This window comes from Daldinia loculata (assembly GCF_022478755.1).
Source record: "Daldinia loculata strain CBS 113971 unplaced genomic scaffold F4817scaffold_133, whole genome shotgun sequence".
NCBI lineage: Eukaryota > Fungi > Ascomycota > Sordariomycetes > Xylariales > Hypoxylaceae > Daldinia > Daldinia loculata.
Window position 1 is genome coordinate 20,800 of NW_026054987.1, and position 15,375 is coordinate 36,174.

The window sequence follows — 15,375 nt, forward strand, 5'->3', positions numbered from 1 at the left end:
CATAAAAGTGGATGTCAATTTCGAAACATCGAAGTTAAATATCGGGCTTCCGTTGTCTCGAGCTATAACATCCGCAATCGGTATTGCTCATTTCGAGTAATCAGATATGCCGCGACTTCCATTTGCTACCTTAAGCAGATATCTGTTCAACGGTCAACTTTCCACACGAGGCTGCTTAAAATATCAAGCACGGACCATCCCTAAAGCTGTTCAAACTTCTATTCCGTCAACAGCCTTATGGTTTTCCCAGGTCCGAGATGTTCACACTGAGTCTGCTTCTTCTCCCCTCTCCAATAATACGCACTCTCCCGTTCATGTTCCCTTGAGGAAGCAGTTGAAATATGAGGCCAAGAAGCAAAAGGCTCTCGGAAAGAAGAAGAAAAAGAACGCGAGCAACCAAGTAGTGGACGGTTGGGAGTTGACCGTAGGAATTGAGATACATGCTCAGTTAAACACGGCAAAGAAGCTCTTCTCGCCTGCAACTACGTCATTCAATGATGGCCCAAATTCTCATGTTGCATTCTTTGATCTAGCTACGCCCGGTAGCCAGCCCATTTTTCAAAAGGAGACTCTTATCCCAGCACTAAGAGCTGCTCTAGCGCTTGACTGTAACATACAGAACGTAAGCAGGTTCGATAGGAAACACTATTTCCACTGGGATCAGCCGTCAGGCTACCAGATCACTCAGTACTACGAACCATTTGCGCGAGATGGTAGGATTATACTACAAGCTAGAGATGGAATTGCGGCAGAAGACGGCGATGGTGTCTCGGTTGGTATTAAGCAGATCCAGATGGAGCAGGACACAGCCAAGACCCTAGCACAGCCAGGTGAAGTTCATTGGATCGATTTCAATCGTGTTGGCATGCCCTTGATCGAGATTATTACTCTGCCCGATATTCACCACCCTGCTACTGCTGCTGCTTTGGTTAGGAAAGTTCAGGCCTTACTTAACGCCGCCGATTCTTGCATCTCGGGCATGGAGGCCGGTGGATTACGCGCAGATGTGAATGTGTCCGTCCGAAGAAGCGATGATCCCTCCGCACCGCTAGGTCAGCGTACTGAAATCAAGAATCTAAGCAGCTTTAAGGCTGTTGAGGACGCTATTATCGCTGAGCGGGATAGACAGATTTCCGTTCTGGAGTCCGGTGGGAAAATCGAGAGCGAGACTCGTGGCTGGTCGATTGGGTCGACTGAGACTCGTCGACTACGTGGCAAAGAAGGTGAAGTTGACTATAGGTATATGCCAGATCCTGATCTGGCACCTGTTATTATTGGTAACGACCTTGTCAACCACCTACGAGAGGGTATGGGCGAACTCCCCGACGCCGAAGTCGACGAACTTATTCAACGGTTTGGGCTTACTCCTAAGGATGCACTTTCTTTAGTAGTGCTCGACGGAGGCAACCGAGTTGAATATTTCTGGAATGTCGTCGATCTCCTCACTAAACGATTTGGGCCAGATGCCGCCTCTCCTGAATATCTATCTGGATACCAACTTGCTGCTAATTGGATCCTGCATGAGTTAGGTCGCCTAACATCGGGCCGTAGTGAGGATGACGCCCAGGACTTGGGATTTACAGAAGACGGCCAATGTGATCGTGTACCTGTCAGGCACCTTACCGACATCTTGTTATATCTATATCAACGCAAGATAACTGCTAAAGTAGCCAAAGAACTTCTATGGGCTGTTTTCCGCCGGAGAGTTCCAGATGAATATGCTACGATAGATGCTGTCCTCGACGAGGAAAATCTATGGTTTGACGAGCTCAACGAAGACGAGTATATTCAGCTGGCGTTGAATGCAGCGGAAGGACAAGATGAAGTTGTGAAGCAGTTTGTGGATTATAAACAATATCCCCAAGGGAAGCTGATGTTCCTAGTTGGTCGAATGATCCGGCTAGGTGCTGAGGAGAGAATCGACCCAAAGGAAGCCGAGAGGGTCATGAAGCGTGTACTAGAAGAAACTCTAGTCCCAGCTATTAGCAATTGAGACTAGCCTCAATTTTGATATCGTATAGTCCTGTTCTAACAAGATACCCGCCTAAATATGATTCAGAACTCTATATCCGAGTGAAGGCCGATATATATGAGTCACGCAATCTTGGCAAGTCGAGCACGACATCTACATTAACTACACTGCATAAATACTAGTGTACTGAAACGTCCCTTTTCCAATCCGCTAGCTATCACAAACGTAACCATCACCACGTTACAAAATGTCGTCTCCAACTACCCCGCTTGTTGATCACATCGTGATCCTGATCCCATATTCTTTCCTCTCCGCCCCGCCCTCCTGGTTTGCAGACTTATTCCACTTCTACCCCGGCGGCCGGCACTCCGACGGGCTGACCGAGAATACCCTCGTGTTGCTAGCCGACGGCTCGTACCTCGAGTTCATCGCCTTCGTGCCCGGGGTCGACCCGGCGAAGCGCGCTGCGCACCAGTGGGGCAAGAAGAAGGAGGGTACGGTTGTGGATTGGGCGGTTACTCTGCCGTCTTCGTCTTCCCCATCCTCCGCAGAAGAGGAAGCGAGGTTCCTAGAGCAGGAAAAAAAGTTCCGCGAGATCCAGAAGAGGGTCCGCGATGCGAATGCCGGGATCGTGTATGGAGACCTACGGCGTGGAGGGAGGACTCGGCCGGATGGCGAGGTGTTGAAGTGGGCGGTTGCGTTCCCGAAGCACGATGATGGGGATCCGGTTGAGCCGGGGACTGTGCCGTTTTGGTGCTTGGATATTACGGCCCGGGGCTTGCGGGTGCCGTATACTGATCCGGGAGTCACGAAGCATCCGATTGGCGCGGTTGGAGTTGCGAAGGTTGAGGTTCTGCCTGAGAACCGGAAGACTGTTGAGAGTGCGAGGGTTGTCTACGATACTATCCTTGATACTAAGGGGACTGCGGAAATTGGAAAGTCGTGGAGGATCGGAAATCCGGTTGGCGAGAAGGTTCATTCCGGAGGGGTTGTTCGTCTGGATGCTTCGGATGGACCAGCTACGGTTAACATATCGTTCTTCACGGATGATCTAGGTCTGGTTGGGAAATCAGTGGGAGGTAAGGTTGATGAGGATCATAGCCTTACGTTCCACTTGGTGGCTGCGTTTGATGGAAAGGTGTAATATTAATAGATCATAGGTCACGTAAGACTTATAAATGATAGTAGGATGTGAATGTATGTAATCCGTACATTCCAAAGTTCTAAAGATGTCTAGAGGATTTAGGCACTGATGTAAATACTACTTCCTAAGACTACCTATGCGGTAGGGTAGCCCTATGTCCTCGGGTGCGAGAGAGACGCGGTGGATTAGGTATATCTACCTATCATATCATGTTTGAAATAGTTACAGTAGGTAAGGTACATATGTCGATAAGACTAATCCACCGTGTCTCCCTCTCAATTGAATACCTAGATTTTATTCGATGGAGACTCGCTGTTGAGAGCCGAGATCTTATTTCTCATTAGAAGCTGATACCGGGCGGGGGGTTTCCGTTGCGGCCAAAGCCCAACCCTCCCTCTGTCGCAGGAAGCTTTCTACTCTCTCATGTCTGTTGAGGGTCGCCTGCTCGGTCTGACGCTGTCTTATATCGTGACTAATAGTCGCATGACTCTGCTCCCTCATTTCAACTAAGTTTGTCGTATTTGAATTTGCGCGGCGCGCTTGGCCCACGCTTCCGATAACCACGAATATGCATAACACGCCGGCAAATAGCTGGTTAGACATATAAACAGGACTTTGCTTCTCCTTCTTCCCGTCCCTTTCATTGTACCATCGTTCCCAGTCCTCCCACGTGGCGTTCATGCTTGGATTTCCAGGAACGTCGCGCCAAGACCTGTCGACGGATCGGTAGAGATTTTCCATGCTTCGCATTCCGCCCCATCCCGCGCCGTGCAAATCGTAGGCTCGTCGCTTGGACGGGTCGCTAAGAATCTGGTTTGCAGCAACGACTAAGCGGTAACGCTCAAGCCGGGCGGAATGCGACAGCTGGTGAGTTGACACGTGATGGTGCCTATCAGGATGATAGAGCTTGACTAATTCATAGAATTTGGTCTTGCTGTATGGCGCACTCTTCTGTTGGTCGAAGATCTCATAGGGAGTGGGGTGTGGCGACTCAGGCCAGGCATGCTCGTTAGAAGAGGCAGCCGACTTCTTGGACCCGTCGGAAACCGTAGCATAGCATCGTCGGCGCGAGGAGATGTAGCCGTGCTCTTGACACGGAGGCCATCGCGTGTTCGTACTACATGACGATGACGTTATGCCATAACAGGAGTGTGACGATGGAAGCAAGGCGGGAAGACTGGAGCAAAGGGCGAAAGTTGGCTTCTTGAAGATCATAGTCTACAAGAGAAGGGCATTGCTCGTGAAGCCCATTAGAAAAGGCCTCATGACGGAAAAGAATAGACTGGTGGAAATAGGATCTCTAATAAAGAGAGATGAATTGGAAAGAGGCAATATAGAATTGAGTTTAGGTGTTGTTGTATGTTTGAAATGGCTTGAAATAGCTCAAACCCGCTCAAGCCGACTGACCGATGCGTTCATGCGGTACGTAGATGGATGATGACTTAAATGGTCTTGCCGTTCAAGCTGTCATAGGGGTTTCATTCGCTATAATTCGCTATAAGGTTAGCGCTAATCGATGCTATGCAGCTGGGATATTGCAGTCCCTGGCATTATGTAACGCTTCTCTGCTTTCCCTCAGCCTCAAGGTTGCGGGGTCATTCGGGAGGGTCCCGCAATGTCGGGACAATACCGGACCGGCACCGTGTGGCTCGTGCATGTTCCTTCTTACTGCACAACCTCTGCAGGCTTCTTTTCTCGGCTCGACCCCATTGAAAAACAATTTGTGGTGCGCATCAGATCAGATCAGATCAATAACCTCTTCTCCTTGCAACGCAGACCGGCCATTTTCACGAGGCACTTCTTTCCACACCCACAAACCACATCTACATCCTTGCCTCTACCTCTTTCCCGCACACGAACCTCCACGAATATCTTTGAGTGCATTGCACATATTACTATAGCTCCCTTGATCTTCGGTCCCTCCTCGTCGAAAGGACTTAGAGCTCACCCAGAGACCCTCCCTCGCGAATACACTATCAAACCCCCATTTTCGCTACTGAAACAAGGTCATCTCGATCCCCGGTGACTCTCTACCCGCGATCAACTACTGAAACCGACTCGTTCGTCTTTATACACCGCGTTATCTCGCCCCATACGAAAAGACCCCTCTAAATATCCCACTACGTGATTCCGTCTTGTGCGCCTTAGGTGCTTAAAGCGTCGATCATATCCATTATTTAGCCAGCTGGATCTTCCCTGGCTGCAGGAGTTACTATTTGGCGAAGGTACGTCTACGTGTCTATACGCGGTACGGTTGTGGCGCTCCCACATTTGGCCTAAACTTCTTGTTGGAGCTATCTATGTTATTCGTTTTGGTCATGTTCAGATATCTCTCTTATTGGTGCCTTATTGAGGTGACGGGAACGTCTCCTCATTAGCAAGACCCGCTCCCTACTATTTTTTGAATGCGCTTCTTTCTACCGCCCTTATGCTGAGTTGTTTGCCAATTTTAAACTGACCAATTTCGACGCTCTAGCATTGCTAAGCCTTTGACATACCCACCACTCTATCGATTTAAACAGGAGCGAAAGCTTCAACTCTCGTCCTAGACGCGCATACGAACGACCTTCTTCTGTACCAGCAAACAGTTCGCACCCACACCCACCTTCCAAACCAGGCATATGAAAGTCTACTTTCCATAGAGCCTCGCGTCCCACTCACTCACATCGTTGCCTCCTACAACATTATCACCCTTCCCCTACTGTCTCTCAGCAGTGCATGGTACACGCACAGAATTCAACGTTACCCCGTGAATTACATACAAACATCAGATCCTCGAGTTTCTTTCACAGTTAGGCCTGACACTCATAGCAAAAATGACGGATGCTTTAACAGCGCAACTGAGGGCTTCGACCTTGAATGATGCTCCTCAGAATGAGGATTGGAAGAAGAGTCTCAACATCCCTACTCGTGACAACAGACACCAAACCGAGGTCTGTATTTGACTTGTTGGGAGGGCGAGAGACAAGCTAATTTGATCTCTAGGATGTAACAAACACTAAAGGTCTAGAATGGGAGAATTTCAACCTAAAGCGAGATCTACTAATGGGCATCTTCGAAGCTGGCTTTGAGAAACCATCACCTATCCAAGAAGAATCTATCCCGGTAGCCCTAACGGGACGAGATATCCTAGCAAGAGCCAAGAACGGTACCGGCAAGACAGCAGCTTTCGTCGTACCCGCTCTAGAACGGATAAACCCGAAGGTCAACAAGATTCAGTGTTTAATATTGGTCCCTACAAGAGAACTCGCAATGCAGACATCTCAGGTCTGCAAGACCCTCGGCAAGCACCTCGGAATCAACGTCATGGTCACAACTGGTGGTACTACTCTCCGCGATGATATCGTCCGTCTACAGGATCCCGTCCACATAGTAGTGGGCACTCCCGGCCGTATTCTCGACTTGGCAGGCAAGAATGTTGCTGATCTCAGCGAATGTCCTATGTTCATCATGGACGAAGCCGACAAACTGCTTTCGATCGAGTTTACCCCTGTCATCGAACAGCTGCTCCAGTTCCACCCTAAGGATCGCCAAATTATGCTCTTCTCGGCCACGTTCCCCATGTCTGTTAAGGATTTCTCTGATAAGAACATGGATAGGCCTTACGAAATCAACCTGATGGACGAACTCACCCTACGGGGTATCACGCAATACTACGCTTTCGTCGAAGAGAAGCAGAAGGTTCATTGTTTGAACACCCTCTTCTCTAAACTCCAAATCAACCAGTCCATCATATTCTGTAACTCGACGAACCGTGTGGAACTGCTAGCCAAGAAGATAACAGAGCTTGGTTATTCATGTTTCTACAGTCACGCGAAGATGGCTCAGCATGCGCGAAACCGAGTTTTCCACGACTTCCGCAATGGTGTCTGCCGTAATCTCGTCTGTTCCGATCTCCTGACTCGTGGTATCGATATTCAAGCGGTGAATGTCGTTATCAACTTTGATTTCCCGAAGAATGCTGAAACATACCTGCACCGTATTGGACGATCTGGCCGGTACGGTCATCTTGGTCTGGCGATCAATCTGATCAACTGGGACGACAGGTTCAATCTATACAATATCGAAAAGGACCTGGGCACGGAGATTCAGCCAATCCCTGCCACTATTGATAAGAGCCTTTATGTTTACGACAACCCCGAGAGTATCCCTCGTCCTGTCAACACGTACGCCCCGAAGCCCGTACATTCTGGCGATTTCCCTTCGCAACAATCGAACAACATTTCGTCATCTCAGAATAGAGGACAGGGCTTCCAAAGCGGTCGTGGTGGTCATTTCAACGACTCCCAGTCGTACCAATCCAATCGCGGAGTAGGCCGTGGCGGCGGTCGCGGTGGTAACCGAGGTCGTGGACGCGGTTACAACAACTATGGCGGCCGTGGTGGTGGTCGAGGTGGCCAGAATCAACCTCCGCAATAAGCCCGAGTTATTCTCGAGCGTGCTTAGACCCCACGCCAGAAACTCAATATCCACTGGGGTTTCCTAGGTTTCATCTCATTTGCACTGTACATATCTTCTGGATTCTTTTTGCGATTTGTAACATACCCATTATGACTTCGTTGGTTCCTTGGCTTCCAATCGTTCCTCGATCTCGCGAAGGAGATTCTTTGAGCATTCGACGACATGAGACCGAGTTAGTTGACGTTTGGACGAACCGGGGAAGGGGAAAATTTTGGCGTCGGGCGTTTTTTCCACCTGGATTCGGTGGTCGGCATCGGATAATTCTTCGGCGGCATAGGGGATGTGCACTCGGTGACGAGGAATGACCACGAGGAGAGATTATATTATGTTGACGGACTCGTTTCAACCGTTGTCTCATAAGCATTTTTCCGTTTAACTACTCATCCCCCTCTCTATCAACCTTGGTTGAAGTTTTCATATCCAACTTAGAGCAGTGTTTGGCGAGCATTGTCGCGAAACTCACCGTACCCGAGGACAGCAGAATACTTCTGCCTGGGCCCGGGCTGTTCAACCTACACAATTATTGCACTGCGTCGGTCCACCGCAGGAGCATTGGTACCATCAGTTGCAACATCTTCGACTCGGACTGCAACAAAAATTATTCAATATGGAGGAGGAATCGTCGTCTACAGATGGCCATTCCGATTCACCCAATACGACTGACTGGCTAATATGTTTTGGAACTGTTCCTGGTTACTGGCGGCTCCCGTTTCCGTGGTCATGAGCTGTCACACTTTTACCTATCGGTGCTTACCTGAAAACTTCTTATGCATCAGGGGGCTCAAGTACACGTCCATAGTCGCACTTTTGCATTAGGACGGTGTTTTCGCCGTTCTGATAGTCTCGGCTCCTGGGCACAGTCTTGCCAGCATAGTGACACAGGCAGAAAAAAAGAGAAAAAAGAGAAAAAATTGATTTGGGAGGAAACGCTGGATGAGCTAGATGGCTTTTGAACTAGTTAATATGCCTCTTGGTAGGTATATAGGACTGGTGAGTTAGATAGTTTACTGAGCAAGTTGTGGTGGCTCCTGGTCACCATTTCCTTTCACTTGTTTGTGTTCATGATTGATTTTACCGTGACTATGCGCTGTGCTATCACCTAGAACTCTTTGCTGCTATCTATAATTCAGCATTGACATGGCTACAATCTTTTTCCTTTGTGATGTTTGCGCCAAACATGTTAATATATCACACCGAGCTTGTAGTATAGTTGAAGGGGTGCAGCCAGAGAATCTCGAGGCGAAGCTTGCACTCTTTGGATGGAATGGGAGCCAGATGGCAATTGAGATCTAGTCAAACAAGCCCAACTTAAAATTTGATGAATTTTGTAGATAAGAAACCAACTAAAAGAGAGATATACTTGGTATAAATGGTAAGATATTAAGGATTGAAATATAAACATACTACTAATCTCCTTAAAAACATCCACTTGTGAGTTCGGACTGTAGAATTTGACCATATGTGATGCAGTTGAAAAAAAGAGGGTACCTAGGCATTCAATACGCTAGATCTCTACTTAGTACTTTGCCATCAAGAAGCAAATTGAAAAGAAAGAAAAAAAATTTGCTTTACTGGAGACATAGCTCCGGGAATAAATTTGTAGTTAGGTTCAGAAAGAGAAAATTACCCGTTGAAAATCTGTGGAAATATTCGTCCATGGACCAATCAAGTTCTGGCTTGAGTAGGAAGAGATTTCATAGCTGCAGGTTCTCGCCCTTACGCGTTTGCACACGCGAATTTGAGCATGCAGCCGCACGTACAGAAGAAACTCTATAAAGGTACCTTTTGTATGTACCTCCTAAGATACATACATGTATTAGAGAATCCAAGATCAAAGAAGCTGTAGGAAGGTGTAAGTTGCTGCGGCTGCCTTGCAACAAAATGGCACTGACGCAAGTACCAATAAAAGCTAGAGCTCTCTCACAATTTCTCAAGCTACATCCATCTTTCTTTCCACTACAACAATCTATTGTCCGGTTCCAGCATAGAACTTTCACCACGACCATGCAAGAACCACAGGATCATTCTCGTTTTCGCACCCGTGGAGGAGGTAAAAGGCGTGGGAATAATACCCGCGGCTCAAGGCATATCCCAAATCATCCGCGGCCAGCTGCAGCTAAATATTCTACTCAGTCAAATAGCAATAATGAAGTCGATGATTCTTACGCGCCTTCAACCTCAGAAACACCTCAAAATGTTACACCCCAGAATGCTACCCCGAGAATCTCTGTGCCCACAGATACTCCGACTTTTGCAGGGCTCGCGAAGGATAATCTGATTCATCCTGTCTTACTGCAAACAATATCGGAGGACTTGAAATTCAACCACATGACACCGGTACAAGCAGCCACCATCCACCCGCTTCTAAAGGAAGGGTGCGATGTTTTGGCACAAGCAAAGACTGGTACAGGAAAAACCATCGCCTTCCTACTGCCAGCCATTCAAAGAATGATGCATCGCCAGGAGCAACCGGGTAATAACGTTTCTCTGCTTGTCATTTCACCCACCAGGGAGTTAGCAATGCAGATCGCGGAGGAGGCACGTGCCCTACTACAGCGTCTAAAGCAGTACAAGATCTGTATCGCCATTGGTGGTACAAACAAGGACACGGAAGAGAGACGCATTTTAAGGAGCTGTGATATTCTGATTGGTACTCCAGGTCGACTATACGATCACCTGAGTGGAGAAGATAGCCGCGTTGCCAGCATGCTGCAGAGTCTTGACACGTTGGTGCTAGACGAAGCCGACAGGCTTCTGGATATGGGCTTTTTGAACTCCCTAAAGAAGATTATTGGATGCCTGCCTAACAGGGCCGTCCACAAGAGGCAATGTATGCTCTTCTCCGCAACTGTCCCTGAGCACGTCCAAAAAGTTTCTCAACTGGTCCTGTCGAAGGACTATAAGTCTATCTCTACCATCGCAGAGGGTGAACTAAACACGCACGAGCGCGTCCCTCAGCATCTCATTGTCGTCCCTACTTTCTCTGATATGGCGGCTGGATTACTTGGTGCACTACGACAAGAGCTTGCAGTTGTTGGTCCCAAAGCCTTCAAGGTGATAATCTTTGTGCCAACCGCACGGCTAGTAGACTTTTACGTGGAAGTCCTACAGAAATCCTCCGGTCTGCCGCCAGTCACATCCCTCCATTCTCGAATGTCACAGAGCAAGAGGACGAATGTCACTGAAGAGTTCCGTCGGGCCCAAAGCGGTATCCTAGTGGCAACAGATGTCATCGCTCGAGGCATGGACTTTCCTTCGGTAACAAACGTCTTCCAAGCAGGCATCCCTTCCGATAAGGAATCCTATATTCATCGGCTGGGACGAACTGCCCGTGCGGGCGCGGAAGGAAAAGGCACCTTCATTATCACGTCTCACGAGACCTCATACTCAAAGCGAACACTAAATAACATTACGTTTGAGGATACACCCGCGGACTTAAGCGCCCGCGAGGATGTATCGGAAATTGCTGTGAGACTCGATCCGGAAACCCAAGCGAAAGCATACCAAGGCTGGCTTGGTTACTACAAGACCTTCATCAAATCATTAAACTGGGATTCCACCCGACTTGTCCGTGAAGCGAACGAGTTTGCGCTAAACGGTCTTGGAGCGGCTGAGATTCCAACGCTGCAGAAGAGCACAGTTGGGAAAATGGGATTGAAGGGCGTCAAAGGACTTGTGATTGGTCCGGTAATTCGAAATGAGAACGTTCAGCAGAAGCGCGAACGGAATGGCGGTAATGATAGCGATATTGGTAGCAGACAACCGTTCAAGCGGCCCCAAAGAGGATGAAGGATATCTCCCAGCAAGGCCATTCTTGCAATCAAGGTACCTAAGTACCAATGCGAGTAGGTATACCAAGGCGGATATCATGGATCTTCAGGATTCCGAATTCGATTAGCTATCATGTTTGCAGCCCTCAAGAGACTTGGTAAGTGCTACAGTCTGTTTCGAGCATTCACAACAACAGGTGCTTACCACCTAGCAGTGATAAAAGAGGAACCCTGTTCTTGGCTAGTCTATATAGCATTTACGGTCATCTCAGCCGTCTTCTATAACGCCTCTTTTGGCTTGTGGCAGCATAACAAAATTGTATAATTGTTGACATGATGCATCCCCTCATCAATAGCAAAAGGGGTTGATCATTGTATTTCTATAGCTATTAATATAAACTGCCAATAACAACGCCCAACTAGGACCTATAGGATATTTATGATGAGTATACGACAGGTGACTTTATTGGAAGCTGAAGGTAGGTATCTCGGGTCTTTATCTAATAAGGACACGCAACCAGAGTCTATGATATCCACCCCTCTTCCTCTAGTTGGCATCCTAACTTAAAATCGTATCGACTTGTCTCTCAGAGATGTCTTCATCTATCTAAGCCACCCACGCCTCTTATGCCATGCTCCCTCTAAACTCAACGTCTCATACATATCTGCTTCGCCCCCCCCCTTTCATCATCGGACTCGAAATCGTCTTCGTCGTAGTAGTAGTTCGACACTGGGAATTTACACGAGGAGCTAGTGTAGCCGTCGAGAAGACCCAGGTGGTCGCCGTGACAGTAGTCGTCTTCTACGACGACGGTCTTGTTGTATCGTTTAAGTAGGTGAGGGTGTGGAAGCTTGGACTTGAAGCGGAGTTTGAGGTGGATGAGCTTCGATTCTATGGCGCCCATTGTGGAGATGGGGGCGTGGTTTGGTGGGTATGGGGTAATAGTTATAATCTAAACTGCTGGGCCCTGAGTCGCGGTCTATGTAAACGTCGCCTGCATGGATGAAATTGTAGGCGGATTTGGTGACAATGAAAAAGGGGGGTATGGAATGTGTGCTTCGTTCTACATTTTCAGACTTATTTCTGTAGGCTGGGTTAGGGGACGCGTATAGGTGGTAGAGAGGAGTGTAGGGAAATTGGGTTGGTTGCTCACGTTGGTGCGCCGTCATTATCGCGACTGACTAACGCTGACGTATTTGACTGTTCTAGTTCCGGTGAGTTTACTTAGTAGGAAGACGCGTTGATATTATACTTTCTGGTCAAAGTGAGTAGTTAACCTACAGGATTGCTTCGGCTTAATTAGAGTTATATATGAATTGAATCAGGTGTGTTAAGATTATCTTCAGGTGTGTGGTGTTTTATAGGAGTCTTCATGCACGATACCATGTCGGCAGGAATCATGGCTGCTAGTTAATCAGCCAAGTCCAGGCCTGGCAGCTACTAACGCTCTCTCGCCGCGTCGACTGATTGATGAAGATATGGGGCGGCGTTAGGTTCTAATACAATACCAGCATAAGAGACGGAGGTATAATCTTCACGCAAGTACTGTTTTGCGCTGTAAGTATAGCCAATATTCAAATCCAGGGGTATCTCGTTTCATATCGTAATGTACATAGTTGCGTTCCTCCTACCTAACATCCCTTCATAGTCCGCGTGACTGATTCAACAGGCCTGTCTCCGACTAGTGATCCGTCTCTCTACTCTCTTTATGCGGGGGCAGAGTCGTGAAAAGTCTGATGTCCGACGACAGCTCTAGAGAATCCGTTCTTTCGATATGGGGTAGCTGAGGAGCTAGTACCTGTATCTCTTCATATACGTCCTTGGAATGTACCCGATCTATCGCAGAATCTACGGGCGACAGGCGGGAGTAGGTCGGGCTCGGCTGCTTTAGGTGGTCTTGGACCATGTCCATATCTATGAATGATATCTCTGAATATTGGTTGAACCTGGCAATGCCGTTTTTGTTGCCACTTCCGTGTCCGCTTCCACTCCTATCCCCATCCTCGCTTGGTGTTTTATCAAGATGAGAGCTGCCACTCCCGGACTTTCGTCGCCGAGTTAAGAGGCTGGTGATCTTGACAACGGGGTACGACTGCGCTATTCGGGCGGCAAGGGGTCTGAAGATGGGCAGGCTGGCGCACAATATGGCTATGCTGGTATGCAAGGCCGCCCATATTTCAGTATTGGCATAAGACAGCGCTCGCCTTCCCGGCTGGTAAGCAAGGACAGTTTTGGCGATACCGGAACCTATGGAGCTAGATGGTCGTTAGGAAGGTAAATAGAGAAAATTACCTAGATAAGGGGGACGTACAAAGCTCCTAATAAGAAGATTCCCGAGACGACGAATTTCTGTCTCGGCGAGTAGTGCATCCTCAACACCACGCTTAAGGGCAAGGTCAGGATCCAGGCGTCGAGAAGAATCTCGCATACCCCGGCCGCCATCCAGTAGACGTTGAAGTTGATACAGTACCTCGGATCGTTCAGTGTACTGTTCAGACCGATCTCGAGATCCTTGCACTTCCGCAACGCGGCAACGGTACACCCGAACCACCAGCCGATAACTAAGGCGCTCACGGCGAATAGCTGGTACCGAAAGACCTGGCTGATGGCGAAGATGCGGTGGTACATGACTAGGATTCCCAGCTTGGTGGCACTAGCAACAGTGAGGTAGAGGATGGTAGAGGCATATGATAGTCTAATGTATAGATGATCTCGGGACGAGTAGACATAATCCGGGTTCGTGTTGTCTGATGCACGGAGTCCGTTCGGGTCAACAGAGTTACCCCAGATAACTAGCACCACGGTGGTCAGAGAAGTGATAAGAGCGAATAGAATTAACCAGTCGTCGGCTTTCAATCCGGCGCGGGTGAAGATGCGAGTGTAAAAGCGGAGCACAACAGAGAGTATAGTTAGGACGATGACGAACCCATTGATACCCCATGTGGTGCTGTGCCGGCTGTCGTGGGTGGTCTGCGGAGCGGAAGCCATCGCCTTACTCTCTTTTCGTTCCCTGCGCTAGAAATATGGATATATCGATCAAGATGATGTCGCTATAGATGGGAATATAACAATTTCCTTGCGCCCTACATGGACGAACCGTCGAGCAGTCTATTACACTACTGTGCTACCAAGACATGTTGTGACAGAGGTTTAAGAAGCGTGAGATTACATAGCTCGCGCAATTGTAAACTACAGCTACAAGGCAGAATTGCCCAAGTATACTCGAGGCCTACAGAACTCGGGAGACAGGGGGCGTAATATTTAGCCGTTCATTGCTACTACAGCCAAAGCCGTGGCGGCCCCCAATGTTACGTTGTTGGTGGCGTAATGGCTTAGATGAAGAGCTGAATCTGTCGTCTTTTAGATCTCGTATCTGAAAGATGTAATGGAATATTACTATCAATATATGCCCATAAGGATGGACCAGTATAACAGGTAGTATGCCACTGTTCGTAGAAGAGTATAATAAACCGTTGACCGAAACGAACCACAAAGACTTCGAGATGAGAATAAATTGAAAGTCGAAGATATCTAGATCTTGTACCTAGTAGAGGATTACGTGTGGTGTGTATTGGGAGGGAAGGATCCAAATCCTTCCCTCATGTGCTGAGAAAATAGTATACCGTAACATAATTCAAGATTAGAATCCCACGGCCGTGTCTTTGCTTCCTTAGCCATTTTATATACAATGATATACTATCATCCAATAGTATGGCCATATGTAATTTGTAAAAACGACGTTGAAAGCAAAAGGAATACGCAGCAGTGTTTAATATATTTATATATGAGATTTGATTGGCTGGTTCCTTTTTTGGTGTGAACGGTGGGGTAGGGCTGAATCCCGGATGGTAGCTGGAGTTGGTCTAGCTCCAACGATCTGCTAGATCCGAACCTTACTCAGTTAGATACAGTATAACTATACTAAGCTTAATACATGAGGGCACCCCTGCGGTGCGCCACAATAGCCCGAGTTTACGAAGGTCGTAAGTCGATCACGTGCCGCTGCTGCCGGGGAAAGGCGCTCGGC

General features: G+C 48.1%; 6 protein-coding genes across 6 annotated transcripts; 4 read left to right on the forward strand and 2 right to left on the reverse strand.

The window, feature by feature from the left end:
- Positions 1-27: 27 nt before the first annotated feature.
- F4817DRAFT_46492 (GatB/GatE catalytic domain-containing protein) lies at positions 28-2,106 on the forward strand. Its single transcript, XM_049307509.1, has one exon. The coding sequence runs from the start codon at positions 107-109 to the stop codon at positions 1,991-1,993; it is 1,887 nt and encodes a 628-aa protein (XP_049153364.1). The 5' UTR covers positions 28-106; the 3' UTR covers positions 1,994-2,106.
- Positions 2,107-3,281, forward strand: F4817DRAFT_46493 (glyoxalase-like domain-containing protein). Its single transcript, XM_049307510.1, has one exon. The coding sequence runs from the start codon at positions 2,220-2,222 to the stop codon at positions 3,114-3,116; it is 897 nt and encodes a 298-aa protein (XP_049153365.1). The 5' UTR covers positions 2,107-2,219; the 3' UTR covers positions 3,117-3,281.
- Positions 3,282-4,439, reverse strand: F4817DRAFT_46494 (uncharacterized protein). The gene has a single exon (XM_049307511.1). The coding sequence runs from the start codon at positions 4,329-4,331 to the stop codon at positions 3,447-3,449; it is 885 nt and encodes a 294-aa protein (XP_049153366.1). The 5' UTR covers positions 4,332-4,439; the 3' UTR covers positions 3,282-3,446.
- A 1,221-nt stretch (positions 4,440-5,660) lies between these two features.
- Positions 5,661-7,570, forward strand: F4817DRAFT_46519 (DEAD-domain-containing protein). Its single transcript, XM_049307512.1, has 2 exons — positions 5,661-6,049; positions 6,102-7,570. Exons 1-2 carry the CDS (start codon positions 5,933-5,935, stop codon positions 7,533-7,535), a joined length of 1,551 nt encoding a protein of 516 aa, XP_049153367.1. The 5' UTR covers positions 5,661-5,932; the 3' UTR covers positions 7,536-7,570.
- Positions 7,571-9,187: 1,617 nt separating this feature from the next.
- Positions 9,188-11,761, forward strand: F4817DRAFT_355228 (DEAD-domain-containing protein). The gene is made up of 2 exons (XM_049305631.1): positions 9,188-9,429; positions 9,487-11,761. The coding sequence occupies exon 2, from the start codon at positions 9,582-9,584 to the stop codon at positions 11,364-11,366; it is 1,785 nt and encodes a 594-aa protein (XP_049153368.1). The 5' UTR covers positions 9,188-9,429; positions 9,487-9,581; the 3' UTR covers positions 11,367-11,761.
- Positions 11,762-12,850: 1,089 nt separating this feature from the next.
- Positions 12,851-14,558, reverse strand: F4817DRAFT_355230 (uncharacterized protein). The gene is made up of 2 exons (XM_049305632.1): positions 13,660-14,558; positions 12,851-13,603 (listed from the first exon to the last, which is right to left on the reverse strand). The coding sequence occupies exons 1-2, from the start codon at positions 14,334-14,336 to the stop codon at positions 13,030-13,032; spliced, it is 1,251 nt and encodes a 416-aa protein (XP_049153369.1). The 5' UTR covers positions 14,337-14,558; the 3' UTR covers positions 12,851-13,029.
- Positions 14,559-15,375: the final 817 nt, after the last annotated feature.